This window comes from Podarcis cretensis (assembly GCF_951804945.1).
Source record: "Podarcis cretensis genome assembly, chromosome: 6".
NCBI classification, from domain to species: domain Eukaryota; kingdom Metazoa; phylum Chordata; class Lepidosauria; order Squamata; family Lacertidae; genus Podarcis; species Podarcis cretensis.
Genome location: NC_137175.1, coordinates 75,877,774 through 75,889,895, shown reverse-complemented (window position 1 = coordinate 75,889,895; position 12,122 = coordinate 75,877,774). Strand labels below are relative to the sequence as shown.

Here is a 12,122-nt window from a genome sequence, read left to right as displayed (position 1 = left end):
GTTGAACTACTGGCTGCTGCTCTGCCCCCCCCCCTCTCTCACACATACACAGAGAGAGAGACAGAGAAAGAGTGAGAGTCAGAGAGGTGCGTGCGCGAAACCCTGAAACCCAGCCAGGCGCAATCCGGGTATAGCTGCCCCCGCCCATTTCCTCTCCCACCCTCCTTAAGGTGTAAGGCTGGGCGCGCGCCGGGGCTGATCTCGTCTCGCGTTCCGCGTGGATCCCTTCCACGGGAACCCCTCGGGCTCCTTCCCGGCCGCCCCGCGTCCTCCTCCAGTCCTGCGCAGTGGCAGGAAAGGGCTGGAGAAGCGCTCCGGCGACCAATTGCGGCGCTGAGAGGAGGGGCGCCCGCCGGGGATCGTGCCCGCCTCCCGGGCGGGGCGCGCACACCAGCCCGAGAGGGACGGACGGACGGAGGGAGGGAGGGATGGAGGCTGATCGCTGCGCGCCCGGCTCGCCGCCGCCGATCGCCTCCTCCTGCCTTCCCCCTGGGGGCGGGCAGGCTGCCGCCCCTACCGAGCCGCCGACGTGGCCCCCGGACCCGGATCGCCCCGTGCCCGCGGAGCTGCTGGAGTTCGACGACGACGAGGACCTGGAAGTGTTCAGCAAGGTAGAGGAAAGGGGGATCCCTCTTTCCCCGGCGTTCCCGGAGAGCCTGCCAGCCCCCTTGGCTTCCCTGGGGGTGGGGTGGGGGCAAGCAGAGCCGTCCCCCGACGGGACGCCCCCGCTCTCCTCCCCACCTCCAAGCGCAAGGCGCTCCACCCAGATCGCGCCGCCCTTTGCCCTGAAGTTGGCCGGCTGGGAAGAAAAAGTTCTCTTTCTCTTTATTTTTCCCGCATCCACCCCTCCAACCCAACCAACATGCTTGTGGTGAGGGGACCGGGACAAGAAGGGCAGGCGACACCGCCCCGTCCGGGCCCCTCTCTGCCTCGCGCCCTCCTTGTCGGTGAAAGGCTGTGGGACTCCGAGAAGTTTTGCCAAGCGCTCCTCCGGTCCGCCCAAATCAGCAGGGAAGGTTAGCATCCCCGCCCTTGGCAGGAAGGCGAGAAAGGGGCGGGGAGACAGCGCCGCCCACGGAACCACGAGGCTCTTCCTCTCAGGGTCGTGGGTTCGAGTCCTACGTCGGGAGAAAGATTCCTGCCTCGCAGCGGGTCCCTTCCAACTCTACGATTCTAGGTTGGGTGTGCAGGTTCCCTCTTGGTGCAGGGCATCGCTGAGTCTGCTGTTGGCATAAAGAGTGACCTATGCCTTTGATTTTCCCAACCCACAGGGATGAGGAACTGGTGTCTCCAGGATCCCTGATTGGCCATGCTAGGTGTGGCTGAGGGTCATTGGAGATTAGAAACATCAGGATGGCCAAAGGAGATTTCCCACCCCACCCATTCCTGACATGGGGGGTTCTTTTTAATGCTGCAGAACTCTGAAAGTGAATTTGGACCCAAGCAAACTTCAGGCATCCTTTTCGGAACAAAAATTCATGTTGCCCTGATAACCCTTCTTAAGACTGCTCAGCAGTGGTGTAGCGTGGGGGGTGCAGGGGGGGCCGGCCGCACCGGGCGCAACATCTGGGGGTTAGGGAAATCCACGGGTTAGGGGGCGCAAATCCATGGGTTAGGGGGCGCAAATTACTTGCCTTGCCCCGGGTGCTGATAACCCACGCTACGTCACTGCTGCTCAGCCATCAGAGCCCATGGAAGTGGCGAGATGTCAAGCTTCCCTTTTCTGGCCTGTTGGTGAAGATTGGTGCTCATGATGGTTATCAGGGCAGTTGCATGCAACCCCACTTCTGACACTTGTTTGCACCTGCAAACGTTTCAGGGCAGATATAGGCCACATGCACATCATACCTTTAAAGCGCTATGGTACTACTTTCAACAGTCCCCCAAAGAATACTGGGAAGTGTAGTTTGTTAAGGGTGCTGAGAGTTCTTAAAGGTAAAGGGACCCCTGACCATTAGGTCCAGTCGTGACCGACTCTGGGGTTGCGGCGCTCATCTCGCTTTACTGGCCGAGGGAGCCGGCGTACAGCTTCTGGGTCATGTGGCCAGCATCACTAAGCTGCTTCTGGCGAACCAGAGCAGCTCACAGAAACGCCGTTTACCTTCCCACTGGAGCGGTACCTATTTATCTACTTGCACTTTGACGTGCTTTCGAACTGCTAGGTTGGCAGGAGCAGGGACCGAGCAACGGGAGCTCACCCCATCACAGGGATTTGAACCGCCGACCTTCTGATCGGCAAGTCCTAGGCTCTGTGGTTTAACCCACAGCGCCACCCGTGTCCCGTGAAAGTTCTTAGAAGGCTCCTATTCTCCCCCGCCCCCAACTGCAGAGCTACAGTTTAGCTGTCAGTTTTTCTTGCCACAGAACTCTGGGAATTGCAGCTCTGGGAGGGTATTAGGGGTGTTGTAACAACCCTCTTCTCCCTTTACAAACTACACTTCCCAGAATTCCTTGCAGGAAGCCATGATTGCTTAAAGTGCTTTAGCGCTTTAAATGTATGATGCGAGTGTGATTATAGTTTCATTTCCAATCAGTGCACATCCCATAACTTTTTATACCACAAATATTCAGGTTTTATTTTTTATTTTCCCCTTGCTTTTGCTGTGCTATAGTGCAGGAATGCCCCACCAGATGGCAATGATGTGATAACACTGAGAAAGCGTTCAGAACAACTAATAAAATGAAATGATGTGTGGATGACCCAGTATAAATCCCCCACCAATGTGCGCTATTGTTGTGTCAGTTACATGTTGCAAAAGATACCTGTAAACAACATAGGTCAGGAGGGGTTTTGAAGGATACTTTATACTTGCCATGAGACTAGTGTGGAAAGCAGACTTCTTGTGATGACTAATTTTCTCTTTGCTTTAATAATTGGTGGTGCTTATCACATGGATCAGGAGCATCATGTTGTTTCTCCATATCTGGTAGACATGAGAGGAGGGTGTGGAGACTCTGCAGTGTCCCTAATTTAGGCCATGAGTTCTTTCAAATAATCATACTTTGTAAATAATAATAATAATCTCACCCATCTGACAGGGTTGACCCATCCACTCTGTGCGGCTTCCAGAACATATAAGAACATAACAAAACATCAAACATTAAAAAGCTTCCTTATACAGGGCTGCCTTCAGATGTTTCCTGAACATTATATAATTACTCATCTCCTTAATATTTGATGTGGGGGCATTCCACAGGGTGGGCGCCACCACTGAGAAGGCCCCTTCTCAGGTTCCCTGTAACTTGGCTTATCACAGTGTGGGAGCTGCCAGAAGGCCCTCGGAGCTGGACCTCAATGTCCAGGCTGAATGATGGGGGTGGAGACGCTCCTTCAGGTATACAAGGCCATTTAGAACTTCTGATAACTCATGGTCTTTCCCAGCAGTTGAGTGTGGAAGAAATGGGATTATTCCTTTTTTTCTGGTGCAAGTTATTCTCATGAAAGGGATGAGTGACTTACCCAAGACCAGGCACAGGCAAACTCAGTCCTCCAGATGTTTTGGGACTACAACTCCCATCATCCCTGACCACTGGCCCTGTTAGCTAGGGGTCATGGGAGTTGTAGTCCCTAAACATCTGGAGGGCCGAGTTTGCCTATGGCTGCCCAAGACCATTGAGTGATCTTTATGAGCTTATTCCAGGATTAGAACCCACCTCTTCCCAATCCACATCCCACCATTCTCCATGGTGTTGTAGCAGGGATCCATAAATCTTGCCTTTTGGTTCACTAATCAGCCGTAATTTGTGGCCACCACTGACTACTTCTCTCTCCCAAGTCTGGTTTGCAGCCAGAAATATGGGGTACAGGAAGGATGCTCCATCATGCTCTGGGCTTTGAAGCAAGCAGAAGCTATTACAAATCTCTTGTGCTACTCCCACCTGTTGTTTAGTCGTTTAGTCGTGTCCGCCTCTTCGTGACCCCATGGACCAGAGCACGCCAGGCACTCCTGTCTTCCACTGCTTCCCGCAGTTTGGTCAGACGTATGCTGGTAGCTTTGAGAACACTGTCCAACCATCTCGTCCTCTGTCGTCCCCTTCTCCTTGTGCCCTCCATCTTTCCCAACATCAGGGTCTTTTCCAGGGAGTCTTCTCTTCTCATGAGGTGGCCAAAGTATTGGAGCCTCAGCTTCAGATCTGTCCTTCCAGTGAGCACTCAGGGCTGATTTCCTTAAGAATGGAGAGGTTTGATCTTCTTGCAGTCCATGGGACTCGCAAGAGTCTCTTCCAGCACCATAATTCAAAAGCATCAATTCTTCGGCGATCAGCCTTCTTTATGGTCCAGCTCTCACTTCCCCTTCATGGATCACTGCCTTGCCGTAGTGAAGGGGCTTGAATAACTCAGACAAGCTTTGAGCTATGCCGCGCAGGGCCACCCAAGGTGGACAGGTCATAGTGGAGAGTTTTGACCAATCGTGATCTACCTGGAGCAGGAACCAGCAAGCCACTCCAGTATCCCTGCCAAGAAAACTCCATGGACAAAGACATCAGGCATATAGAAGCTTCCACCTACTTGATGGCTAAGCACAAGTTCACGAAGCACCTGCCTTCCCTCCTTGCAGTTTAGGAAAGGGTTTCTTTCATGCACTACCATTTGGAAGAGGAGGAGAGAGTCTTGGAGTGGCTTCTGCCTGCTCCATTGACCATGGTGATGTAATAGATTCCCTGCTCCACAATAGGACTTGAGTGATGGGGGTCTCTTAAGTTTCATGGAAATGGAGCTGTTGCATGTGGATCTGAAGAAGACTAAGCGAGGAACAGGCAACTCCCATCTCATGCGGGGGTTATGTTCTGAGGCACCACACATGCAGTGAAACTGCGTATATTTGAAACGCCATTGGCAGATCCTGCAAACACCCTCTGGAAACCCTTGGAAAAACCCTTAAAAACCAGCAGCACTTACCAGCTGGGCACAAATGGTGGCAATCACTCCCTCCAAACCTCTTTGCTCAAACTCCAACTCTCCACAGGCCTCAACAATTGGTGAAGGGCTCCTGGGATTGCGCTTGCAAAGGCTGGGGGGGATTGCTAGGCACTGTCCATGCGTCTTTTTACCATTTCTTTGCCATTTTAAAACTTGCTTCCAGGTTCAGTGCAATGAGGCAGTCGCATGTCAATTAAAGGTAAGGTAAAGGTACCCCTGCCCGTACGGGCCAGTCTTGACAGACTCTGGGGTTGTGCGCCCATCTCACTTAAGAGGCCAGGGGCCAGCGCTGTCCGGAGACACTTCCGGGTCATGTGGCCAGCGTGACATCGCTGCTCTGGCCAGAGCCAGAGCCGCACACGGAAACGCCGTTTACCTTCCCGCTGGTAAGCGGTCCCTATTTATCTACTTGCACCCGGAGGTGCTTTCGAACTGCTAGGTTGGCAGGCGCTGGGACCGAGCAGCGGGAGCGCACCCCACCTCAGGGATTCGAACCGCCGACCTTTCGATCGGTAAGCCCTAGGCGCTGAGGCTTTAACCCACAGCGCCACCTGCGTCCCACCTGCATGTCAATTAGACGTGCATAAATTGGTCGTTGCCTGTATTTCTGGGCCAAATGCCACGATTAACAGGAGGGTGTATAAACGCCCTGCTGGCAAATGAGGAAGGACAAATGCAGATAGCATATAACCTCCCCACAAAGAAATCAGGAGGAATGCACATTGAAGACTGGATACAATCTAAACTCCATGTTAGGTAGCTCTGAGGGAGATTCCCTGACTGAAATTCTGGAGAGTGGCTGCCAATCCAAGTACAGTGGTACCTCGGGTTAAGTACTTAATTCGTTCCGGAGGTCCATTCTTAGCCTGAAACTGTTCTTAACCTGAAGCACCACTTTAGCTAATGGGGCCTCCTGCTGCTGCCGCGCTGCCAGAGCACGATTTCTGTTCTCATCCTGAAGCAAAGTTCTTAACCCGAGGTACTATTTCTGGGTTAGCAGAGTCTGTAACCTGAAGCATATGTAACCTGAAGCGTATGTAACCCGAGGTACCACTGTAGACAATACTGAACTTGATGGACTAGTGGCCTGACTGTGTTCCTTCCTAAGGGTTATAGCCTGATGCCTTGTATTATTGTTGTTATTGATACTTCTTTAGTAAGTAAGTGAAATTGTATACCAGCCTTCATCTGCAGATCTCAGAAATTTGTATACAGTGGTACCTTGGTTCTCAAACTTAATCTGTTGCGGAAGTCCGTTCCAAAACCAAAGCATTCCAAAACCAAGGCGCACTTTCCCATAGAAAGTCATGCAAAATGGATTAATCTGTTCCAGACTTTTAAAAACAACCCCTAAAGCAGCAATTTAACATGAATTTTACTCTCTAATGAGAACATTGATCCATAAAATGAAAGCAATAAACAATGTACTGCAGTCACACAATCAATCAATCAATCAGTAGCTGAACAGGGTTCCACACCGTCACTAAAACAAAACAAAAGAGCCACAAATACAAAAACGCATAATAAATAGCAAAAACAGACAGACCCCAGCGTAACACTCAAAACGAAAGCGTACCACTCAAAATGGAGCACATTCGGCTTCTGAAAAAAAGTTTGCAAACCAGAACACTTACTTCTAGGTTTGCAGTGTTTGGGTTCCAAGTTGTTTGAATACCAAGGTGTTTGAGAACCAAGGTACCACTGTACTGCCCTTCATCCGCAGATCTCAAGATAAAATTACAAAAAAGAACCTCAGAATACATAGTAAAAGTAAGAAGAATAACAAACCAATAATCCCCCCTGGCTTCGTACATTCTAAAGTGCTAACCACCACTGTTATATATTCTCAGGCAAAGAATTTAGTTTTTAAGGTCAGAGTTTGGTTCGAAAGGCTCATGGCGAGCACCGAATACGGAACTGCAAATTCTTGCTGAAACGCGTGATGGTAAATTAATCATGGCATATTTCATTGAGAAGAAATTAGTGACTAACAGTCGTTTTGTGTTTCTGAAGTTTGTTAAATGGCAGCATGTGCATTTGAATCTCTTTCTCTGATCCAAACATCAGGAGCCCTGCCACTAGGTAGGAATGCCTGCGGGACTAGCCTGGGTCAAGTCAGGTCAGTCTGTAACTATTTTATTGTTATTATTTATATGTTAAACTATTTCTACCCTTCCTTTCCATTAAAAGAAGAAATCGAGCTGGCTTACAAATAGATTTAGGTACAGCTTCATAATATACAATAAAAAATGTATAAAGCCCCGAAACAAGTTTAAGATAAAACAGCAGACAGGTATAAATAAAGTAAAGAAAACTGGAAATGTAGAATATTTCACAAATTGGCAGGAAAAAAATGCCTGATAGAAGAGAAAGCTGTACTTTGGTCTTCAGAAAGTCTTCAGAAGCAAGTGAGACAGGTCTCCCTAGGGAGAGAATTCCCAAGTCACTGAGAAGGCCATCTTTTTTTAAAAAAATAATATTTATTAAAGTTTCAAAAATTACAGAAAGAAAAAGTAAAAATACCACATTAAACAAAAACAAAACAACACATCGCAATATAAAAAAAGAAAAAAACAGAGAAATAAAACCCATTAAACAAAAACAAAAACACAAAGAAAAATACATCAGATCTCCTCATTACTAATCTTTCATTAGCTTATTTCCTTGACCTCCTCACACCTCCCTTTTTTGTATTCTAGGTCAATTATCCATTTCAGCAAATCCTTCCCCTCTTTTAAAATTTTTGTCCTGTAAATTGTCTTAATATAATGTAACTTTACTTTTCCTCCTTTCACCAATTAACAGTCAGTTATTCCCAACTCTTTTATATCATTCCTGCTAAAATCATATAATATTATTCCAACATCCTTCTAACAGATATTAATTTTACAATGTTTCTGTAAATAGTCTTTAAATTTCCTCCAATCTTCCTCCACCGACTCTTCTCCCTGGTCTCGGATTCTGCCACTCATTTCCGCCAGTTCCATATAGTCCATCACCTTCATCTGCCTGAGAATATAGCCAAACTAAATGAAATTCAGATACTGAAGAGATGCAAAGGAGAACTTCCTTGGAAGCTCTTAGACTGTGTACATATTTTTGTTTTATTTTGACTCAGTGCACTCCCACCTCTGGTAGTTGAAGCCATAATACTAGCCACAATCCACATCTATATTTAATAGTTCAGGCTTCCTCAGCCTCGGCCCTCCAGATATTTTTGGCCTGCAACTCCCATGATCCCTAGCTAGCAGGACCAGTGGTCAGGGATGATGGAAATTGCAGTCTCAAAACATCTGGAGGGCCAAGTTTGAGGAAGCCTGTCGTAGTTCCTTGATAAACACTGCTGTCTGGTGCATTTCCCCTTAGGCCAGTTTCCATCTGATTTGAAGGTATAGGGCACATTACTTTGAGGTGTATACATTTGAGGCAGACTTTGCGCATGCACGTATGACAGCTTCATGCATATGAGTCGAGGTGAGTTGCGGAGGTGAAGAAGCCAAGCAGCCAATGTGTATTCAGTGGGATGTATTCAGTGAATGCATCCCTGCTATGCACAGCAATGTGCAAGTGTGACTTGAGATGGAGAACGATGGGTACGATCTCGCTGTGTGTTCAGCTGATAATGTGCACATAGTTTTAGTGAGCAGGCAGGCTACAGATTATTAGGATCTGAACACTGCCATGCTCAAATAGGCCAAAGAGAAGTCATGGAGGGGTTTTCCTGGCAGCCCCTCATGCATTAAAAGAGCATAGAATCATAGAGTTGTAGAATTGGAAGGGACCACAAGCATCATCTAGTGCAGGCTATTGTTGTTGTTGTTATTATTTTATTTGTGCCTCATCCATTTGACTGGGTTGCCCCAGGCATTCTGGGTGGCTTCCAACAAATTTAGGTAAAGGTAAAGGAACCCCTGACCATTAGGTCCACTCATGGCCGACTCTGGGGTTGTGGTGCTCATCTCGCTTTATTGGCCAAGGGAGCCAATGTACAGTTTCCAGGTCATGTGGCCAGCATGACTAAGCCGCTTCTGGCGAACCAGAGCAGCGCATGGAAACACCATTTACCTTCCCACTGGAGCGGTACCTATTTATCTACTTGCACTTTGATGTGCTTTCGAACTGCTAGATTGGCAAGAGCAGAGACCGAGCAACTGGAGCTCACCCCATTGCGGGGATTCAAACCGCCAACCTTCTGATCGGCAAGTCCCTTTTCCCAACAAATTTAAGGCATAATAAAACATTAAAAACTACCTTAAGATGTCTTCTTAAAGCTGCATAGTTATTTATCTCTTTGACATCTATAGGGAGGGCACCACTACCGAGAAGGCACTCTGCCTGGTTCCCTGTAACTTCATTCACTCAATGAGGGAACCTCCAGAAGGTCCTTGGAGCTGGACCTCAGTGTCCAGGCTCAAGGATGGGAGTGGAGACGCTTCAAGTATACAGGGCCGAGGCCATTTAGGGCTTTAAAGGGGAACCTAGATGAGGCCAGAGTGTTCCTTTGTGTGGAAGAGCTGTGTGTGCATAATTCAAGGATAGAGTCCCTTTCAGTGTGCTCCAAACCTGTGGATGGCAGGCATGTGTGTAGCGACCAGACGCATTGGTATGTGTGGTGGGATTAGTTCACATTACCCACAACCCCTTTGCACAGTCGTGTGTGTGTTTGTGTAGGGTCATGTTAACCCTGGTTGTCCAAGTAATTGTCAATGCTTCAGGGCAGGAGAATGGGAAATATTGAGAAAAGAGTGGAAGCTTGTAAAGGCAAGCCTGTCAGTTGGGAAAGGAGCAAAATCAAAACCCTAAAGAGCCACGTGGCAGAAGAAATTTGAAACCATGAGCAGGATATTTATGACCGATGGCTGTCCTGAAGCAGGAAGTTTGTAGAAGACTTCGAACCGTTCGCATGGCCAGAGTTAAAGCCATTTGGGGCTTGAGAGAATTTGCAATCAGAAGGTGGCACCTTGGAACACAAAATAATTATGTTACTTCCGTGATCAATCTGTGAGGTAAAACTGTTCCAGGCTACTGTAGTTCGCCAGTTACTGGTTCAAAACCAGCTGTTTGAAATGGCAAACGTTCAACCCCTGCTGCCTTTCTACAAATTAAGCAGAAGAGCATTCACAGAGCAGCTGTAGGAGACGACACACATTTTTCATTCTTGAAAACCCGTGTTCACAGATCTGTTTATGACAGAAATTTATGGAGTGAAAAATCCAAATGTCAGCATCTTAGATTTGACTGCTAGATTTGCTCCTGAATAGACGCCTAAGAGGCATTAATGAATCATTTATGAATTGTACACTTCTCCTAATGTTTAAAAATACATCCGGCTAATGCTGAAATAATATTTCTGCTTCTGCTCTGTGTACAGAATCCTCTTTGGGTGGCGATGGGGTAAACACTGGAAGGCAACAATTTAATACTTGAATATGCTGATTCCAAAGTCCTTCAGAACAGGAGCAGATTCTGTCAAGTGAATTTGGGGGAAGTGGATGGGCTGAAATAGGTGTGTGTGTGTGTGTGTGAGAGAGAGAGAGAGAGAGAGAGCGCTTCATTTCTTCTCCTTAGCCATCCCTGTGCCCACTACTGCAAATCACACCCTTCCCCACACTTTGAACAAACTTGTGTGTTGCACACAAGGAGTCCCAGATTGTGAGAGCCTCCATAGAAATTAATAGGAACCTTCCCCATCTTGGCATTCTCCAGATGCATTAGACTACAGCCAGCATTCAAAATTTGGCAGGCTCCAGGTGCATTTTGCCCTGGCTATCAGCCACTTGCGACCAAGTGAAGATTTCCAGGTGCTAGGATGGTGACAGACATCTCCATTATCTGGAGGTGCATGCCTGGGGATCCTTGGATCTTCACTGTTTTCACACACTAATACCACACCCTGTGGAATTTTATCAGTTATCTTTTATCTGCACAATCGGAATGAATTTCAGGAACCAAAATGTCGGAATGAATTTCAGGAACCATTTGGCACCTAGCTTATATATCTGAGTTTCTAACACTGACTACAATACCCATCATCCTTGACCGTTGACCATGCTCACTGAGGCTGATGGGAGTTGCTAGCTTCCCATCTTCACTAAGTCTTCACTAAGTTTTTTTAGCCATTCCTGTGTCAAAATACCATTTTCTGATATTGGTACACTGTGGTATAGCGATATTGAAAGGGAAGCAGCCTTCTCATTGTTTCCTGGTCAGTATTTACTTTTTATTTTATTTTCATAAACCAGTTTTTACGAACATTAATAAAAGATTTCCTATGAAATCAATATTAATATGAAGGAAATTCCTCTGTTTCCATGCCCCCTCTATGTATTCATCTGCAAAGTTTGCTGCCTAACCAAAACATTATTTTTCTAGTGTATGAGTACCTGGAGGTAAATTGACTTCATATATCATTTTTCGCAGCTTGCACAATGGAAATAAAACAGCTCCCTAAATGGTGAAAAATGAGAATCTTAAAACTGTCAAGTGTAATAATCCAGATTATTACTCAAAGCATAAACATAAAGCACATGTGATTTTAGCAACTACCTGGCTGTGTGGCCAAATGGTGCCCCTGGTGTTTAGAAAGCTTGGAAGGTGCCTTGGAAGATAATAATGTAGGCCATCACCCTTTGTCATCATTCCTGATAGGCATTAGATCCCCGGACTTTTATATTCTGTATAAAGAACTTGGACTAATATGTTTTAAAAGGTTACAAAAGTGCTCTGCAGAGGGCTGCTTTTATGGTTTATCTGTGTCAGACATCTGCTTTGAAATCTAGCTGGCACCGGGGAACAACTTATGCCAATTTATCCCTTTTCTGCCTTTGGAGCCAGTGTGGCTCTGCAGCTAAGAGTATATATTATGAAATTTAAAGTTACCAGTTTAAATTTCACCTCTGCCATAAACTCACTATGTTGTGTGTGGCTTTAAGCAATTCTTTCAGACTTAGATCACCCATCTGGAGGATACGAGTACAGTGGTACCTCAGGTTACAGATGCTTCAGGTTAAGAATGGACCTCTGGAACGAATTAAGTTCTTAACCCGAGATACCACTGTATATGAAACTTATATACTTAAAGGCAGTGCTGTTTTTCTAGAAAAAGAGGTGCCGGAACTCACTATGAATGCCCTTGTTTCTCTTACAGTGGCAATGGCACCCACCTGACAGGTGCCGGAACTAAGTTCCGGCAAGTTCCGGC

The 12,122-nt window shown here is 47.0% G+C and overlaps 1 protein-coding gene across 2 annotated transcripts in view; it reads left to right on the top strand.

Annotated features, from left to right (window-relative positions):
• The first annotated feature begins 409 nt into the window (after positions 1-409).
• The window catches only part of SNX7 (sorting nexin 7), a 59,425-nt gene continuing 47,712 nt past the window's right edge, over positions 410-12,122 (top strand). For both annotated transcript variants that reach the window (XM_079981574.1, XM_079981573.1), the window contains exon 1: positions 410-611. In XM_079981574.1, the coding sequence (XP_079837700.1) occupies positions 429-611 (183 nt within the window). In that variant the 5' untranslated portion in view covers positions 410-428. The remainder of the gene's footprint in view (positions 612-12,122) is intronic.